We start from the raw sequence: 19,241 nt of genomic DNA on the forward strand, positions 1-19,241 counted from the left end.
ACCGGAAAACAGCTGCGACTCTTCAAACGCATGAATAATCAAAAACTATCAAAGTCTTTTGCTTTCTACCGACACAGTATGTATGTAGTCTAGAACTTTTTTGTTGCTATTGTTGTTGTATACATTTTGAAGTTTTAAAGGTGTCTTTTAGGATCTTCAATGGTTTTATTGTTTCTTATCTTTTAGGTTCAAGTGATTATAAAATGAAACATCTTATTATTATAACAAATTATGAGATTTTTACACGTATTTTCAACATTTTTTTAATATGTGTATATAATTTTTTAATAAAACCTCGTTGACAAATAAATAAATTTTAAAAAACTCTATGACATACTAAAAATAAAATATGATTATAAATGGAAACAACTGTTACGATATGCCATAATATCTTAAGAAAGAAACTGATATAGAACATACAATATTTAAAAAGAAAATAGGGGAAAAGAAGGAAATATACTAAAAAGACAAAGAATATATGTATATTGACATGTAAATAGAAACACGGATGTGTATGGTCCATTTAAATTGTCTCCAAGTCGATTAAGATGGTACATCTAGAAACTTCGTAATCGTCAATTTCTATTTTTGTGATAATTTTCCATTTTCTCCTATAAACATATCCATCAGCATTATCATTTATCAACACCACTCTGTTCCTCTATTAGTATTTTTCTCAGTTTTACATAAGTACAATATTACTTTATCATGACATTTTACATCAAACAAATGTCTTTTGTAAAATCTCTGGTTTTTAAACAACCCAAAAAATAAAATCCGAAAATGCTGATATCAATGCTAAAATAATAATAAGGACTGAAGTTATTCTCAAACGTGTACTACAAAGTTTCACTCGAGCATTGCTAAAATAAAACAAGATTATGAAAAAATAAGACACAAGAGGATGAATCTGAAAGGATTCATGACTTGGCTCTTGGCACATCTAATAAACATAAGGAAGTATTCTCCAGGGGACAAGTCTAAGATACTCTGCCCATATCTCCTTGTACTTCTCTGCACATCGAACCTCGTCTCTTCGTTCTCTCCATATCAATAGTATCAGAAGGTATATCGGGTAGAAATATGGAACCGGAGAACTGAGAATACACAAGACAAAATATCATAAAAACAGCTTTGGGAAATGAACTTGAAAGCTTTAGACTTTTCAAATGATGGTTAGAGATCAATATCTTTAAGTCAGCCAAATCAACTTCGAACGTTTTGATATTGGTATTAGTTTCTACATGACTTTTGGTAGCTGTAAGATGAACTCAAGCAGAAGAAGTTACCTTATTCCACATGGCAAACTGAAGGACAGAGCAAGCATCAAGTCGCCAAGGTAATTACAGTGCCTTGCAATTCCCCTGTCATATATACAAAACAGCACCTAAGTTATCGGAAATGTGTCATTGCGGAACTTTCAACTCTTTATTCCCAGCATGATGAACAATCAAACACAGAGATGGCGAAACCAAGCAAAGAAACAAGAGAAGATAAATATAACATACCAATAGCCTGAAACCAGTAACTTTCCACCAACTACCACTGGAGGCTTGCCCCATATTGGTGTTTTTGGGTTCTTCTTAAAGATATGTTTTTGTTTGTTAGCTCCTCGAAAAACCATGTACCTGCCAAAGAAGAAATAGTGGGTTTCTTAGTGTAGATATGTAAGAATGGAAAATAACCCAATGTCTCAGAACTTACCCTATCAAGAAGACAAGGCAATTGACTACAATCGCAGGAACTGTTAGTTCTACTTTGTTGTGCAAAAGCCACCAGCCCTGTACCAGAGAGAAGACAATTCAGTCACAGAGTGATCAAGCATTCTAGAACAATATTGTTTCCGAGAATAACTGTAACATGCCAAGAAGATACTGTCAATAAGATAAATTAATATCTTGTTTGTGTTCAGGCTCACAGTTACATGCCTGAATGCTAAAAGTGAAAGGAATCCACAGGAGATCTCCAAACACTAGCATGAAGCCTAGTCTCTCTGCAATTATGTCCCACCTGAAAAGAGTAAAATCAAAGTAGATGTAATAATGCAAATGGTCATTTTTTGGTAAGACAAATGTGTTTCCTTAACACGCCATGAACTTACGTAGAGGTCATGTATTCTTCATGAACAAAGTAGTCCAATATATATAACTGCAATTATAAAACTAATCAAAACTAACAAAACACAGATGATCATAACTTCAAGAAGCAAGATTTGTAAGTAAAAACCAAATTTACCGCACAGAAGATCTGGTAAAGAATCATCGACTGACTCAAGGAACCATCCTGCACACTTTTTGCCAGAATAGAGAGATTGATAAGCAGCCATCCCATCATCCCGGCTCTGACAAAGAAAAACCTACACAAGGAATAACTCCCATTCATCATAACCATGCATAACTGCTGATTACATTATTAAACTGCCACTCGATTGAGTACGGAGCAAACTGAAGCAATGATGTAGCCTTGGCTGACAAATAGAAGAAAAAACAGAAAAATGGATTACTTGAGATCAATGCTCATAAACTGAGGATTCAGCTGTATTCCAAACCACCTATCACATGAAACAAACAATATGAGAAAAAATTGAAGCAGTTGTTTGGAAGAGATAAGTGAAAGACAAAAACCAGAACTTCTAGTTTCAGTAGAAAAGTTCAAAAGCTAAAGTCACTGCGGTTAAAAGGAAAAAAGAGGAAGCTACAACCGTTCTAGGAGAAATTACTCAACACTCTACGAAGTTCTATAGAATCATCTTGTCCAATTCAGTGTTTCAAACTCTATATAGTACCAGATTATTTCTTAGTTTTGCTCTTGCAGGAGTCAAAATATATAACTTTTAACAACATTTTGTGTAACAAGAAAGTATCAGATCTACAATTGTATTATGTTAGTACCAGTCATGTACAAGATTTCCTGAGACATGAGGCTTTAGGGAAGAACCCTTATTCGAGGAACTTCGCCCAGTAACATACAATGCTAATGTCACCTGAGAATATTAAGAGATATCATGGAGATTACAAATCACACCACCAAAAGCAAATCTGATGGTAACACAACTAAAATCAAGACACCGGACTAAGGATTGAATCATCTTACCAAAACACAGAAAATAAAAGTAGCTGAGAGTAACTCAAGTCCTCTATCCGCAACCACCTACAAAACATCTCAGTGGAATGAGTGTGAGAAAGCAATTGCAATCGGATTCATATAGCATATAGCATTCGGATTCATAGAAATACAATCGAAATCTTGTAACTACACTTACAAGAGGTGATACAATGCCAAGTTTTGCACAGATTCCCAAAATAGCTACCAACAATATTAGTGCCAATAGACCTGAAATTGAATTAACAAAACTAATGGAAATGAACTTTCGAGCTCACAGACTCTCAGGAATTGTAGAGAGAGTAAATCAAATCAAATATACCATTGCATCGGTAACGAAGTTGAGAGCCATCTGATAAAAGGACGCCGCGAATAACTTTCCCGGGGAGAATTTCTCCGGCAACGGCCAAGTAAACGAAGTAAAACACCAGCACATAAACCTAAAATCTCGGAACGAATTTAACAAAAGCTGATCAAAAGCGAACAAAAATTTCACAATAACAATTGCAACAGTCAAAAGCTAAAGAGACAGCTCACAGATTGCAATGATGGAAGAAGAACACCGAGATCCATATCTAGCAGCATTAAGCAGAAGAAGGATTTTCAAAGGAGAAGATGAAGCATTCGAAATCGTTTGTATCGCCTTTTCTCGCTTTGTTTAATTTCAGATGACAGAAGCAACAATTTTCAATTTTTTAGTGGGAAGCTCGTGGACTCTGATGAGCTAGCTCACTTGTGTGATTCGGGAAAATTACCAAAAAGAACCCTTAAACTCTTCATTTGTTGCAAGTAAAGCCTTAAACTAATGATTGTTTATACAAAAAAAACCAATCACTAAATTCTGCCAAGCACAACTTGAGCCTATGGCCCATGGGATGGCCTGGCCAGTCTCGCAAACGACTGTCATTTTAAGATAGCTACATCTTTTGGGTTTCTTTTTTAACATCTAAATTTTAGATTGATAGGACAATGTCTTTAGAGAAAAAGGTTAATGAATACTAGTTTCTCGGCAATGCGATTGTTATGTCTTCATGTGTATATCACCTCAACACTGGATAAGAGTTTGAACCAAAGATGGATATATCAAATATCTAGTTTTCCATCTATGTGTTCTCTTTTCTACCATTGATCAAGTCCACGAGTTATTGATGAAAGCCTTTTTCCACTATGGTCCATCTAAAACCGCAGATTCACAATGTATGCAAAGAGTGAAGGAAGCTAAAACCTTAGGCTAAAGCTTTTGTTTACTATTAAGATGCTGCCATTACATAAGGGTGCCGTAATGGTTCCGAATAATCCATCTCGATCTAGTTCTCTCACTTTGGTCGATCGCAAAAGCTTGCATCATGGTTGCATTTGAGCCATCCAAACGGAGGAGGTATCTACTTGGTTCCATTAATCGGTGTTGTTATTTCCACGGATATTTTTGCATTAAACGTCTACCTTAAAGGCTTAAACGTACATAGAAAAATCTGCACCGATCACATTTCACTAAAATATTTTTCTGTCAAATCACATGTTGGATGGTGTAACTGGTAAGTTATTAAAAGAGGGAATTACATGCGAGTCCACTTGTAACAAACAGTTGTGAGGCTCGACGGCAAGTTGACCAGAAACAACTTGCACTGCATCTATACAATTTTTTTTTGCTTTATTATTTGACAATTTTTCCATGTAACCCACACAAATCATATTTATTTGAATTAAAAAAATTTTGTATTTATGTTAGCCATTAACTCTTCTAGATACAAGAGAGAAATGTCATCAAATTTCATTGTTTAAAAAGAAAGGGTGATTTATAGACATTTATCAGAAAAAAAAAAAACATTTTTGCTTTTACGAATTTTATAGAAAGAAATATTAGTATTATATTTAACATTTTTAGTCGTCGATTATAAGAAAGGAGGTGGCGAACCACCACACACGCGGAAACAGGAACAACCAATGAAAACTCGATAAATGGCTTAACTCAATTGTTAAGAGCCGTTTGTTTTTTGGCAACAAAAGTGCTCGAGAGAGAGACCTTGAAGAAGAAAGAAGAAGGTAAACCCTAAATTCCCAATCTTCCCACATAACTTCTGCTCAAATCCTTAGGGTTTCAAGTTGTTTCATTTCCCTCGTCCGTTAAATTCGAATCCTTTTCGTGTATGTTGCATCGTATTCTCAGAGCAAATCGTCTTTATTGTGAATTGGGTTTTATTCAGATTCGTGCTTTAGATGAAATTTCAATAGTTTTTGAATTAAAGGTTGAATTTTTCATTTGCAGAGACGAGTTTGATATCTAAAGGAATCATTTTTGACGGATTTAGGATCTAAGTAAACCCTAGATTGACCGAATATGAGTACTCAAGCGACGGGTCCTTCTTCAACATCAGGGAGGAGAAGCAATTCTACTGTACGGCGAGGACCACCACCTTCTAAGAAACCAGTACAATCAGAGAATGGAAGTGTTAATGGGAACACCTCAAAACCCAATTCACCTCCTCCTCAACCTCAATCTCAAGCTCCTTCTAATGGAGAGAGAACAGTGAAGAAGCTTAGGTTATCGAAAGCTCTTACTATTCCTGAAGGAACTACTGTTTTCGATGCTTGTCGAAGAATGGCTGCTAGGCGTGTTGATGCTTGTTTGTTGACTGATTCAAGTGCGCTTCTTTCCGGGATTGTTACTGATAAAGATGTAGCTACAAGAGTGATTGCTGAAGGGTTGAGACCGGATCAAACTTTGGTCTCTAAGGTTATGACTAGGAATCCTATTTTTGTTACTTCTGATTCGTTGGCGCTTGAGGCTCTTCAGAAGATGGTTCAAGGGAAGTTTAGACACTTGCCTGTTGTGGAGAATGGTGAAGTCATTGCTTTGTTGGATATTACAAAGTGTTTGTATGATGCTATTTCTAGGATGGAGAAAGCTGCAGAGCAAGGTAGTGCTTTAGCTGCTGCAGTGGAAGGTGTGGAGAAGCAATGGGGAAGCGGATATTCTGCACCGTATGCTTTCATTGAAACCTTGAGGGAGAGAATGTTTAAACCCGCCTTGTCAACGATTATTACAGACAATTCGAAGGTTGCACTTGTAGCACCATCAGATCCTGTTTCAGTTGCTGCGAAAAGGATGAGGGATTTGCGGGTTAACTCTGTAATCATTTCCACGGGGAACAAAATCAGTGGAATCTTGACTTCAAAGGACATTCTGATGCGAGTGGTGGCACAAAATTTATCTCCTGAATTGACTCTTGTCGAGAAGGTAATGACACCGAATCCTGAATGTGCATCGCTAGAGACAACGATTCTGGATGCGTTGCATACAATGCATGATGGAAAGTTTCTACATCTTCCAATTATAGATAAAGATGGATCAGCTGCAGCTTGTGTAGACGTTCTTCAGATTACTCACGCAGCTATTTCAATGGTGGAGAACAGTTCTGGAGCTGTAAATGATATGGCAAACACGATGATGCAGAAATTTTGGGATTCAGCTCTTGCGTTAGAGCCACCTGATGATTCTGACACTCAAAGTGAAATGTCGGCAATGATGCATCATTCAGATATAGGGAAGCTCAGTTCTTACCCATCTCTAGGACTAGGGAATTCGTTTTCGTTCAAATTTGAAGACCTTAAGGGCCGTGTACATCGGTTTACTTCTGGAGCTGAAAACCTCGAAGAGCTGATGGGTATTGTGATGCAAAGAATTGGCAGCGACAATAACAATGTGGAACAACGGCCTCAGATTATATATGAGGACGATGAAGGTGATAAGGTTTTGATTACATCGGATAGCGATTTGGTTGGTGCTGTTACTCTTGCTAGGTCTACAGGACAAAAGGTTTTGAGGCTGCATCTGGACTTCACTGAGTCAACAAGGAGCTTGAGCTCAGAAACCACCCAACTCAAGAAAGGTGATTCTCGAGACAGAGGAAGCGGATGGGTTTCATGGCGTGGTGGTGTGGTGGTTACAGGAGCTGTTGTCCTAACAAGCATAGCCATAGTTGTTTACTTGAAGCGTTCAAAGAACTGATTTTTGCTGAAGCAAACTGTTTGGGATGCAGAACAAAAACTCTTTTTCTCTTAATTTTTTGGTAAGTTTCATACAGTTTGTCTCTTGTCTTTTGGGGTCACATGTTTTGCGAATGCAAACAGAAAAAAAAACAAAAAACTTTGTTTCCCTATGATATTAAATTAATGGGGAAAAACCTTATTCAGATTACTCTATTTGACAGAGTTTATGTAAAACCTCTGAAACCGGGAAAATAAATCAAGGGAATATCATTGCACTGCAGATTCTGGTCTTTGATATAAGTGAATATGTGTTTGCTTCCTTCTTGTGAATGTGTTTGTGTCACTGTTCCTTAGAGCGATTGTTGTGTGGATATGAGAAAGACAGAGGAACATATGGAGGAAAACACGTGTGTTATCTATGAAGCTTATCTATCAATATTACATGGAATTTGTGAATGTGTGGTTAGGTTGCATATATTAAGCAAACCAACAAAGAAATCACAATCTCGACACAAATATATTATAGTTATGAGAGGTCTCCAAACATAATGATAAGAGGAAGATACAAACGTTTATTAAGAAGGTTATATTTCATATGAGTGACATCAAGGCAGGTTTGCCCGAGAGGTTAAGGGGGAAGACTTAAGTTCTTCTGCACATAAGTGCGCGTGGGTTCGAACCCCACAGCCTGCATTTGTATTTTTTTTTCATTTTTCTGAGACAAAACTGAGATGTGTTTTTTTTCGTCCCCTTAATAAATTTAGTTACCATCAAGGATTTGTGTTCAACATTTAAGAAGTCTTATGAGAGATTTGTATAGAATTTATAAATCCTACATTTTTAAGAAGTCTCATGAAAACAATTTGTGGATTTGAATTTTTAATGATTTTGGAGGATTTCCTGTATTAAAAATATAGAAATCTAAATCTCATAGTTTAAGGTGAGATTTGAATAGATTTTACAAAAATCATGAACTTCCCTAAAATCATCAAAATCATTTAAATACTCAATAAAACTCAAATCACTTTAAATTCTAATTTGAATACACCCCCCTTAGTGTCTATTAAATTGGAACGAATTTGAGAAACTTAGAAATTAAGTTCATGGTAATCTTTAGATTTTTAACCATTTAGCTCTTTCCACGTACAATGTATGCTTTTTTGTTTTCCTTTCTCAAACATAACTGCATCAACTGATTTGTAGAGCTAAAGTAGTGTGTATATACTATCTATAACTTAATTTATCCTATGAAGTAGAAGTTGAATAAATTTATAACAAGGTAACGATCAAATGTTTAGAATTAGGATCCCAACCAAGGCCTCTCCATGTAGCAAAACAAAACATAACCTAAGGACGAGTAGAATATTTCACGGTCGATATCACTGAAAATCACGTAAGACAAATTGTATAGGTAATGCATTTTGTAAAATCAACTCTTTCATTTTTTCTGGAAGAAAAACAACTCTTTCATTAATATGATATTTACAATTTAGCAAAAGAAAAAAATGGATAGTTAGAATAATAGACGCATATTTCTTCTCAGCTATATAGTATTCGAATTGCGTTGAAAAATGAATTGGTTTTTTTTATCATTATTGTCGATTGTCATCAGCCATCACTAAAAATGATTCACCCATAAGCTAAAAAAAAAACAATATGATACTCAAAACTTGCCCATGTGAAATAGAAAATCTTTAACATCTTACACATCATGACATAAAAGCCTCCAACATGAATAAAATAGTTAGTATATCTAAACGTCAAGACAAGCGCTCCTGATCGAACCAAGTCTTAAGCATATACAGGAACAAACCAGAAACTTTTTGAGCAAACGTATCCTTTAATGATGTCATCATAAGCGTTGCCAAAAAAAAGAACATCTTTGATTGTGACCCCATGACCAAATATCAACAACTCACCTCCAAGAGAATGTACTCTTTCCCAGTTACTACTTTCAAAATTCATCTTGAAGATGTAAAACAAGCGTGAGTTTTGTAACCGTTTAATGCTCACAGCGATCAAAACATCCATTGAGTTCGTAATCGCAATCCTCGTCTTCCCACCGTATTCCCCAAGTTGGTTATCAAAGCAAAACGGATGGTCACGGTACGGGTTTCCTTGGACGATTTCTTTTGGGAAAGCTCCAGAGAAATCAAGTCTTGATGTAGCTATCAATTGTATACACATAAAGCTTATCGTCTTTATAAGTCATGTGTGTACAATATATGTCTTCAACATTCCACCAATAATCATCTTCATTCTTGTATGTGAACAAACAGTTTTCTTCGGTAATACAAGCTACAACATAATCCTTTGTTCTCTCGTTTATCCAAAAACAAGCCAAATTTTTGAGAGGAGACGTCAATTTGGTTTGTTTTCCTTTATATGACTTCATTGATGGAAGATTGATCATCTCGCGAGTAAACACGTTCAAAAGATATAAGAAATCTAAACTAGGATCATTCATCAAGAGCCAACTACTCCAACTAGCCATAACAAAGCTTTTCAATAAATCAAATCCAAGACATTCTACTTCGAAGGAGAATTCGCGATCTTCACTGTGATGACCCAAAAAAGTACCATCCTCGTCGCGCATAAGTTGCCATGGATACCATATAGGTCGCGTACATGATCTTGAAACTAAATACCATTGTGAGCAAACGCTCCTCGCTCGATGATAATCCTTAGTCTCTAATCCTTCAAAGATTGATCTCAAAATATCGAAACAAAGGTTGGACCAATCACTACGAATTCTAGACATTCTCTCCGTAGTGCCTACGATACCAATGGAAACCTAATTTGTTTTTTTTTTTTGGCATCAACCCTCTTTAAAAGCAAATATATAAATATCAAAGCCTTAGGAACAAGGCGGTGAAAACAATGTAGGCCCATTAAGGCCCAATAACGGCGTTAGGAAATTCCAAATTATTTTGAAAAAGCTTTCCGATTTCACGCTCTTTTCCTCTTCCCTCCAATCTCATTGTGTCCACCATTTTTTGCATCAACCCTATTTAAAAGCAAATATGTAGATATTAAAGAATGCGGTGAATAATACAATTTAGGCCCACTAAGGATCAGGCGGTGAAAACAATGTAGGCCCAATAATGACATAGCCTTTCATCTTTCTCTACTCAATCCAAAACAAACCTCAAGTCACACACTCTTCACCTAAACAGCATCAATGGCGACTTCTCTCTCCGTTTCTAGATTCATGTCCTCCTCCGCCACCGTTATCTCCGTCGCTAAGCCGTTACTTTCCCCCACCGTATCCTTCACCGCGCCGCTCTCCTTCACACGCTCTCTCGCTCCTAATCTCTCTCTCAAATTCCGCAACCGCCGCACCAATTCCGCCTCCGCCACCACCAGATCCTTCGCTACGACACCCGTCACCGCCTCCATTTCCGTCGGAGACAAGCTCCCAGACTCCACTCTCTCCTACCTCGATCCATCCACCGGAGACGTCAAAACAGTAACCGTCTCATCCCTAACCGCCGGGAAGAAAACAATCCTATTCGCCGTTCCCGGCGCATTCACACCAACATGCTCACAAAAACACGTCCCTGGATTCGTATCCAAAGCCGGAGAACTCAGATCTAAAGGCATCGATGTAATCGCATGTATCTCCGTCAACGACGCGTTCGTGATGGAAGCGTGGAGGAAAGATCTTGGAATTAACGATGAGGTAATGTTGCTATCCGATGGAAATGGCGAATTCACAGGGAAGCTTGGTGTTGAATTGGATTTGAGGGATAAGCCTGTGGGACTTGGAGTTAGGTCAAGGAGATATGCGATTTTGGCTGATGATGGTGTTGTGAAAGTTCTGAATCTTGAAGAAGGAGGTGCTTTTACTAATAGTAGTGCTGAGGATATGCTTAAAGCTCTCTGATTCTTATGATTTTCTCATCAATTTCGTCTTCTTCTCTGTTTTGAATTTTCTTTACTCTGTTTTGTGTTGCTGTTTCTTTAAATCTACGAATCATTATCGGATTTGTAATGGAATAATGAAGTTAGAGGTTCTGTTGTTTGTGAACATTTTAGAAAAGCGTTGTGTTTAGTTTTCGGATGTTACTACTTTTGGTTAATTTTTTCTCTTTTGACTTTTATAATTTTGATTGAGTTTAGGTATTAACCTAACACTTACTGATAGTTTGTCACAGTGACAAGTTAATATAAACATGTAATGAAAATTTTCCACTTAAAAATTCATGAAATAGAGCTATTAATTTCTAGAAAAAGTTAACTTATCGAAGTCGGGTTCTCTGAAACGTGTTGCTGATCACCGGTCGGTCAGGGATTTGGTCCGGAGTAAGTCTTATGATATGGAGAGGTTTTGACCATAAAATCCTCTTGGTAAAACATTAGTAAGATACCAACCCAAAGACCTCTCCAAAAGGCACGTTTTTTTATTATTATACTACTTGACATGATCCTTTTTTTTTCCTCGGTGCATCTTTGATATGATTATCTTAAGTTTAAGGAGCATAATGAATTACCTTTTCAATTGATCTATGTAGAGTAATGGAGATTGGAGACCAACAAGCAACAATCCTGACTTTTGGAAAGGACGTTGGGGTTGGTTGCTAGTTGGATGCCACGTCTACGTGCTAACGTATGCATTGATGCACAAATAGCGAAAAACTTTAGTTTATATCCTTTTTTTTATAACAAAACAGACAATAAAGCCCAAATGTGGTCAGCTTCACTACTGGATCGGCTATGTCAGTTTACCGAATCAAATCTCCCACAATAACGCCAAATTATTCTTAGATATTTTTTTCTTTTTCTTTTGGGTACAAATATCGGATTGCTTTGATGATTTGAAGTGTTCAAGTACACTGTACACATGCATGTAAAGAAAACAAAGAGAAAAGAAGAAAAGAAATTAAGTCCCTCGATAAGGAATTGGAATGGCTTCCAAAGGAACAGCTTTTTTCAATGTTATACCAATCCTTTCTCCCATATCCATTTCTTCTGCATTAAGCCCATTTTCTAAAGCCCAATCAAACGATCTCACCATTGACCCAATGGCCAACGGCAAAACCCGTGATGCCAAAGGCAAAGCTGGACACATCCTTCGACCCGACCCGAACGGCAAGAACTCGTAATCTTGTCCCTTGAAGTCTCGGGCGTCAGGGTCGGATATAAATCTCTCGGGTTTGAACATTATCGGGTCGATCCATGTTTTAGGATCGCGTCCGATGGCCCATACATTGACCAAGACTTGTGTTTCCTTGGGGATAGTGTATTGATCGAAGATGTGACAAGTTGACATGGCTTTGTGTGGGACGAGGAAAGGCAGAGGTGGGTGTAGCCTTAAGGTTTCCATGATAACAGCTGAGAGATAGGGAAGGTTTGGTAGGTCTTCTTCTTGGAGCTTTTGGTTCGAGGACTTGAAGTAGGTCCGGAGTTCGGTTTGGAGTTTGGTCAGTGTTCTTGGGTTGTGTAGAAGCTCCGCTAGTGCCCACTCCAACGTGCTCGTTGTCGTATCCGTTCCAGCCGTAAACATTTCCTATCAATAAACTTTATTAATTTGTACATATGATTGTAAGAATGTTGGTAATAATTAATTAAGGTATGCATAACTTACGAAAACAATAACGTTGATATCTCTTGATGAGAAGCTAGAAGGTTCTTCGTCGACTCCATCGCCACCACGAAACTCCAAAAGAACATCTAAGTAATCTTTCGTCTTCTCGTCGCTCTTTTCTCTCTCCCTAACCTCCGTTCGTTCTCTGATGAACTCTCCGGCGATCTCAAACGCTTTTTCCACGTGGAATTGCGTTTTTCTCCTGATTCCTTGAGGGTCAAGAAACCTTAGCAACGGGAAGAAATCGGCAACGTTTGGTTTTCCGGCGAACTCCATCACTTTCCCGGTGTGGTAAAAGAATTCGGATCCTCTTTTTGAATCAGGATCAAGCAAATCTCTCGAGAACATGAGGTTTCCTATGAGATTAAATGCCATCAAGAAGAAATATCTCCCCACATCGATTGTTTTTGTACCTAATAAGAAATAAATATGTAGAGTTATGATATATATATATATATACTGTTAATATTTATATATATATAATACACATTTTATTTTTTCAAAAAAAAAACACAATTTAATTATAGGTTCAATTAGAATCAACATAAAGAGTCATATTCAGATTAGTATTGTTGATGTGTCACATTCGGATCTAAGCCTACATATAATGCATGTCATAATGTTGTTGATAGTATAATACATACCGTTTTGGCCACCTTCCTCGACAAACCGAAGCATCTGATCAACACACCTAGAGCGTACATCACTCATAGCATCAAGACGGCGCGTGACAAAGAACTGAGTGGTGCAAAGCCTCCGCAGCATCCGCCAATACGCACCATACTGAGCCGTGATGAGCGAGCCGTCACTACTCTTCCCTCCTTTCATCGCCTCGTAAATCTTCCGGCCAGCCAAAGCTGCGTCATGCTTCTTGAAGATCTCCCGAGCCACTTCACTCGAAGAGATCACAACCGTCAGCATCGACCCGATCCGTAAAGTCATGATTGGCCCGTGACGCCGTGAAAGTTTAGTCAATGAGTCGTGTGGCGGTAAACCAGCGAGCTGGAAAATGTTTCCAATCACCGGCCATGGATTTGGTCCCGGAGGTAGTCTCGTACGACATCGTTTGGTGTAGAAGAGACATGTAACGTATATGAGGACGGCAATCGATGTAAATAATCCGATTAACTCGTTCTTTGTTAATTGATTAATCATTCTTTTTGTTTTGTTCTGAATATGAGTACAAACGTTTCTACTATATAGGTATCAAGGTTTCGTGTGACCTTTTCCTTTATTCACAAGTTTCGTGTTTCTTATAAATTATGAAAATGCTAATAATTCATGATTTTGTCGCTATTATGTTGGGAATCTTTAACGGATATAATCGCTTTAACAAAAAATCTGTTGCAACTTGTAAGGTCATTATATTGTAAGCCCATTAAAGTATCCGATGATAGTAGTAAGTTTAAGTGGGACAAAATCAGAAGGCCCATTTGATATTCTTGTTGAAACGTATGAGCGTTTTTGGTGGATCTGCAGTAGGAATTTGACCATTCCACATATTTTAGAGCACAAAGGTTTAAGTAATTTAAGTATTTAACGACCTTACTTTTGAGATATGCTTTTCAAAATGATGGAGGAAACGAAACAATCGACGCATAGAGAAAACCTTACCAGTTACCACAACATCAAAACTTGGGGAAAATATCGACAAGAACATTCGAATCGTATCACTTTGCTTTGGAACTCATGAATAACAAAAATATGAAGACCTATTCATATTTTTTGGCTTTCCACTACGAATTAAATTATAAAACAATACAAAAGATTCAAAACGATGCACTACACAAACAGTTTTTCAATAGTTTTTACATTCATTCAAAAAAAACTTAAGTATTTAACATACATGTTCTTAAGCACAAGATTAGCCTATCATATTCATTTTAGTTTGGACCGAAATTTGCCCATATTCCATTATATATATTATTATATATTGGTTTCATTTTCATAAGTATGGTACATGTTACAGAATACGTATCTCCATTCCAATTTTGTGGAGATCCAACCAATGTATAGATAAGATATGAGAAGAGTCAACGGAAATTTAAATTCTTTTTTTTTTTAAAAGTAAATGTTTTAGACATGAATTAAAAGAGAAACTAAGTCAGACAGATCTCGACAAAATCACCACAAATTACAGTAGTTACTTATTTGCTATATTTAGTAGACTTGGTTTACATATGCTATATTTGGCAAAAGTGTGTAAGCAAATATCAAATTCGAAGCTAAGTCAGAAAGATCTCGAACCAAATTCGCCGAAGATCACAACAAGTTTTTTTCTATAATTGACTTCATTGTGTGTATATATATATATACAATATATGTATAAGAGTTGTGTATCATATATATGCAAAGTCTACATAGATATACAATATCTAAAACTATGAAAACATTGTACAAACTAGAAAAAACTATCAACTAAATTTTGATAACTATTTTTTTTTTTTTGAAAAAGACTAACTATTTATCTTGTTGAATAGTTTTAGTTTTCAAAAGAAAAATATTCTAGTTTCCCCAAAAAAAAATATTCATTTACAATGCTAATAAAACCAATTAACAAAATGTGAGTTCTTTATCCCAAAAAATTTTAGAGTCTAGAGAAGAAAGAAAAAGATAGAATGAAATTCAGAAAGAAAAAAAACTTATAAAAATGTTAAATAGAAATCAAAAGAGATACCAAGTCAGAGAGATCTCAAATTCGCCGATGATCACGATAATAAGTTTATTAACTATATTTGGCAAAGTTGAGTATACACATACTCACATGTATATATGTATAGGTATAAGAGCTGTGTACACTATATATGCGAAGGAGAGGCAAAAGTGAAGTGAAAATTAAGGTTGTTGTCTTTTATCCAAAAACAAATATTATTGTCTAACCGTTTTGTTCTTTTTTAAGAATGTTGGTTGTGTTCTATTATTCTTGTTTACAAGTGGTGATTTAAACAGACACACATAACAAAAACATAGGAGACTGAAGAAGAATAAGAGAGTATATCTGCAAACAAGAAAAAAGTTTGGTTGCCTGAAGAGGATTCAACAGCTATATGGGGATAAGAGTGTCTCAGCTTTGATTGCTTCATTTGATTTTGTTTATATTTTTCAGCAAAGACCCTTCTTTCTTCAATTCCCAAAGAATTCTTATTTACAGGTATCAATTTCTTTACATCTTTTGATCATCATTGTTATATTTTTTCTTCTAAATTGTAATAATTTTGGAATAGAACTGTTTAGTTTTTTAGTCTCTATTGAATTTAAAAGTAAATGGTACCAAATAGAATGCATTTAAATAAAGAACGAAGAAGATTATTTGGGATTAAAAAAAAAAGTTGTTTTGATTACATATCGTTTGTAATGTGTACCCTTTCTATTTGTACACATTACAAAATGTGAAGTATGAACATGTGCGTTCATGAGTGAGATCTACTCTTTGGTTTCTTATTATATGTTACTTATGATTTATCTTTATAGGAGTTTGACTTATCCTTGTTGAAATAATTAAAAAAATTGAATGATTTGCTATGTAGGGTGTTTTTGGGTTGTGAAACGTTAGAGATGAATTTCACAGAAGCTATGAATGTTGTGCACAACAGAATCCATCAACTTGAACCAGAGAATGCATCGAAGATCATAGGTTATCTCTTGTTGATGCAAGATCAAAACGACCGTGACATGATACGTCTCGCATTCTGTCCAGATTCGGTGATGCGTTCTATGATCAACTGTGTTAAATGTGAATTGGCTAAAAACTCTCATTACAATAACATCCCTTCTTCTGATCACATTCAAATCCGTAAATTCGGATCATTATCCGGTTCATCAAACCAATCTCTTTTGGTTTCTGCCTCTCCTCCTTCGGTTCTCTCTATGGGAACAAGTTTTTGGGAGAATACAAACGATATGGATTCATCATTGAAAGACAATGTTCAGTACTTCTTGGATTTTGAGGATTCTGTGACCAGTCCTGAATTCTCAACTAGTTTCTTCTCTCAGAAGAAACAGAGTTTGTCTTTAAGAACTAGTCGAAGATCACTGAGTTTACCAGAGTTTCCTCTCAAAATCTGCCATTACTTCAACAAAGGATTCTGCAAACACGGCAACAACTGTCGTTATTTCCATGGAAAAATCATACCGTAGAAAGATAGTTTTGCGCAGATGTTTAATCCAAAAGACAACAACCTAAGCGACGAAGAGCATGTTGTTTCCCCTGGATCACTTGAGAAGCTAGAAAGAGAGATCATTGAGCTGCTTAAATCAAGAAGAGGTGCTCCAATTTCCATAGCATTTTTGCCAATGATGTACCACGAGAAGTATGGTAGGAGTCTTCAAGCTGAAGGATATCTCACAGAGTCACAAAGACATGGCAAAGCTGGTTTTAGCCTCACCAAGCTTCTTGCTCGCTTAAAGAACACCATCCGCCTCATCGACAGGTTAGTTACTTAGTCACGTAACACATATTAACAAATGAATATACGAGGAAGTGTAGTTTATGCATTGTTTTGCTTAATGGTGTTTGAATTGTAGGCCTCATGGACAACATTCAGTTATACTAGCTGAAGATGTATCAAAGTTTGTGGAATATACGGGAGAGAGAAGCGAACATGGAGCAATCTTAGCTGGTTCAAGGCAGGTTTACTTGACATTTCCGGCAGAGAGTAGTTTCACTGAACATGACGTTTCAAACTACTTCTCTGAAGTTGGACCAGTGGAAGATGTAAGAATTCCATGTCAACAAAAGAGAATGTATGGATTTGTAACTTTTGTTTATATGGAAACCGTCAAACGCATTCTTGCTAAAGCAATCCTCATTTCATATGCGGAGCACGTGTTCTCGTCAAGCCTTACCGAGCATAATTAGGTTCGAGGAAATTCCAAAAACTGTTATCACATCATCGTCTTTGTCTTTGGGGTTAGACTGTTTGGTCGGATGGCATGGGCCATGGAGTTAGGTTTTTTAGACTATTTGGTTTATGACAGTGGGTGAGACACAAAACATATATAAAGGATCTGTTTTCAGGTGAGCAAGTTAAGAAACATAAGGTGCATGAGTTATCTCTTATTGAACGTTTTGATATTTCATTGTATCATATGACAAATCCTTCTAGTTTTACGAACAATGTTAGAAAAATGTATGGGTAGTTTCGCCTACTTAAGAAAATATCGCCATATCAACGATGAATAGTCTGTATGATCAGAAACTTATGAATGTTGAACACTTATATATTGTACAATGAATAAGAGATGAATAACATTGAAAACATAATTTTTTCGCTAACAATGAAAGAAATGAATATTCAAAAAAATATTTCATCGTGTCTTGTGAAATGTAGTTAATTCTAAGGTTATAAAACCAAAAAAAAAAATTGATCTGGAAAATATACCTGAACAAAATAATAGCAAGATTTGTTAATAGAAAGAATTGACAACAATCTGGAAAATTTTATAGCAGTATAAATAGATATTAAATCTAACGCGAGCCACCATTTATATTTCATTCTTCTTCTCGTGTTCCATTACACATGCGATACGTAGTTACGTACCAGAAGACATGTATCTGCCGCGCATTGTGAGCGTTTGGATATCACCTCCTAGCAATTAACACTTTAGCCGACCAAAAGCTTGCACAAGCGCAAAGAGATGCGCGTGGTGATTACTTTTACCCCTTCTCCACGAAATCAAACTGGTAAATAAAAAATCAACTACGTTAATAAAGATCATCCACGTGGCTACGAGATGTTTACGATTTTAGTCCTTTAAAATTTAGATTATTGCAGATCTAGTTTTTACGGTTGTACACTTCAATAGTTTTAATTCGTTTCCAGTCCTTACATTCTTTTTAACTTGATTTTAATTTAAGGTATAATTTGGATTTCATTACCTAATTAAATACTAAAATGAGATATGAGGTTGTTAAATTGTTTTCTGTTTGCTGACAAAAATAAACACCATTTTATAAAATCTGGATTAAAGTTCAAAATTTAGCAACAACTATAGATGTATTATTTCTATACATATATAACCATGCCATATGTTGAGTAACTAGGATTTAACCCGCGGATTACCGCGGACAATCGGTTTATTTGGTTCTTATACTAAATATTTGAATAAATATGATATTTTAAACATATAAATATAAATTTCTAGTGATTAGTGAAAAATCGTAATATATAATTTGGATATTATTGATTATTGATTTTGTGATTGAATATAGTGTTTTTAAGGATGGAATGTGATTATATTTTGATTTAAAAAATGACATAGATTCTTTATTTTTGTTGAACGATTTAGATTAAAGGGAATTAATTTTATTGAACGGTTTAGATTGAATCGGATTATATAAAGTTTAGGAGATTGTTAAGACCAAATTACCCTTAATGATTTTGAATAGCAAAGAACAAAATTCAAAATTGAAATAAAAATTGAGGCTAAATTAGACAAAATTTTAATTTATATTTCCCTTTTAATAATAAAGGGATATAAATATGGCAATAAATAAAAATTGATATAAATAAAGAGAAAAATTAATTTAAATTGAAAATGTTCAAACAAATTCATAACCTAT

General features: G+C 35.8%; 6 protein-coding genes, 1 long non-coding RNA gene, 1 other non-coding gene and 1 pseudogene across 12 annotated transcripts; 4 read left to right on the forward strand and 5 right to left on the reverse strand.

The window, feature by feature from the left end:
- Positions 1 to 651: 651 nt before the first annotated feature.
- Positions 652 to 3,903, reverse strand: FK (Ergosterol biosynthesis ERG4/ERG24 family). 2 transcript variants are annotated; one of them, NM_115154.3, is made up of 13 exons: positions 3,640 to 3,903; positions 3,425 to 3,542; positions 3,263 to 3,333; positions 3,094 to 3,150; positions 2,892 to 2,983; positions 2,504 to 2,551; positions 2,236 to 2,356; positions 2,102 to 2,148; positions 1,929 to 2,010; positions 1,705 to 1,781; positions 1,509 to 1,628; positions 1,290 to 1,364; positions 652 to 1,097 (listed from the first exon to the last, which is right to left on the reverse strand). In NM_115154.3, the coding sequence occupies exons 1-13, from the start codon at positions 3,685 to 3,687 to the stop codon at positions 944 to 946; spliced, it is 1,110 nt and encodes a 369-aa protein (NP_566975.1). In that variant the 5' UTR covers positions 3,688 to 3,903; the 3' UTR covers positions 652 to 943. The 2 variants fall into 2 exon arrangements, with proteins under 2 accessions (NP_566975.1, NP_974420.1); NM_202691.1 differs by having other exon boundaries at positions 773 to 1,097; positions 1,925 to 2,010; positions 3,640 to 3,858.
- Position 3,904: 1 nt separating this feature from the next.
- On the reverse strand, positions 3,905 to 4,048 carry AT3G52941 (Putative membrane lipoprotein; the record flags this gene model as incomplete). The annotated part of the gene is made up of 1 exon (NM_001125355.1): positions 3,905 to 4,048. The coding sequence occupies one exon, from the start codon at positions 4,046 to 4,048 to the stop codon at positions 3,905 to 3,907; it is 144 nt and encodes a 47-aa protein (NP_001118827.1).
- Positions 4,049 to 4,905: 857 nt separating this feature from the next.
- AT3G52950 (CBS / octicosapeptide/Phox/Bemp1 (PB1) domains-containing protein) lies at positions 4,906 to 7,420 on the forward strand. 2 transcript variants are annotated; one of them, NM_115155.5, is made up of 2 exons: positions 4,906 to 5,145; positions 5,369 to 7,420. In NM_115155.5, the coding sequence occupies exon 2, from the start codon at positions 5,441 to 5,443 to the stop codon at positions 7,109 to 7,111; it is 1,671 nt and encodes a 556-aa protein (NP_190863.3). In that variant the 5' UTR covers positions 4,906 to 5,145; positions 5,369 to 5,440; the 3' UTR covers positions 7,112 to 7,420. The 2 variants fall into 2 exon arrangements, with proteins under 2 accessions (NP_190863.3, NP_001190074.1); NM_001203145.1 differs by having other exon boundaries at positions 4,985 to 5,145; positions 5,412 to 7,362.
- Positions 7,421 to 7,702: 282 nt separating this feature from the next.
- On the forward strand, positions 7,703 to 7,785 carry AT3G52955. The gene has a single exon. It is a non-coding gene; the product is annotated as a tRNA-Leu (tRNA).
- A 1,188-nt stretch (positions 7,786 to 8,973) lies between these two features.
- Positions 8,974 to 9,853, reverse strand: AT3G52957 (annotated as a pseudogene). The gene has a single exon.
- A 270-nt stretch (positions 9,854 to 10,123) lies between these two features.
- On the forward strand, positions 10,124 to 11,285 carry AT3G52960 (Thioredoxin superfamily protein). Its single transcript, NM_115156.3, has one exon. It carries the CDS (start codon positions 10,274 to 10,276, stop codon positions 10,976 to 10,978), a length of 705 nt encoding a protein of 234 aa, NP_190864.1. The 5' UTR covers positions 10,124 to 10,273; the 3' UTR covers positions 10,979 to 11,285.
- A 567-nt stretch (positions 11,286 to 11,852) lies between these two features.
- CYP76G1 (cytochrome P450, family 76, subfamily G, polypeptide 1) lies at positions 11,853 to 13,857 on the reverse strand. 2 transcript variants are annotated; one of them, NM_115157.3, is made up of 3 exons: positions 13,324 to 13,851; positions 12,680 to 13,092; positions 11,853 to 12,601 (listed from the first exon to the last, which is right to left on the reverse strand). In NM_115157.3, exons 1-3 carry the CDS (start codon positions 13,832 to 13,834, stop codon positions 11,975 to 11,977), a joined length of 1,551 nt encoding a protein of 516 aa, NP_190865.2. In that variant the 5' UTR covers positions 13,835 to 13,851; the 3' UTR covers positions 11,853 to 11,974. The 2 variants fall into 2 exon arrangements, with proteins under 2 accessions (NP_190865.2, NP_001190075.1); NM_001203146.1 differs by having other exon boundaries at positions 11,881 to 12,601; positions 13,282 to 13,857.
- A 1,377-nt stretch (positions 13,858 to 15,234) lies between these two features.
- On the reverse strand, positions 15,235 to 15,498 carry AT3G08310. Its single transcript, NR_141427.1, has one exon. It is a non-coding gene; the product is annotated as an other RNA (long non-coding RNA).
- A 736-nt stretch (positions 15,499 to 16,234) lies between these two features.
- Positions 16,235 to 17,537, forward strand: AT3G52980 (Zinc finger (CCCH-type) family protein / RNA recognition motif (RRM)-containing protein; the record flags this gene model as incomplete). Its single annotated transcript, NM_115158.1, has 3 exons — positions 16,235 to 16,787; positions 16,851 to 17,109; positions 17,204 to 17,537. The coding sequence occupies 3 exons, from the start codon at positions 16,235 to 16,237 to the stop codon at positions 17,535 to 17,537; spliced, it is 1,146 nt and encodes a 381-aa protein (NP_190866.1).
- Between the last annotated feature and the right edge of the window lie 1,704 nt (positions 17,538 to 19,241).

This window comes from Arabidopsis thaliana, chromosome 3 (assembly GCF_000001735.4).
Source record: "Arabidopsis thaliana chromosome 3, partial sequence".
In the NCBI taxonomy this organism is placed as follows: Eukaryota; Viridiplantae; Streptophyta; class Magnoliopsida; order Brassicales; family Brassicaceae; genus Arabidopsis; species Arabidopsis thaliana.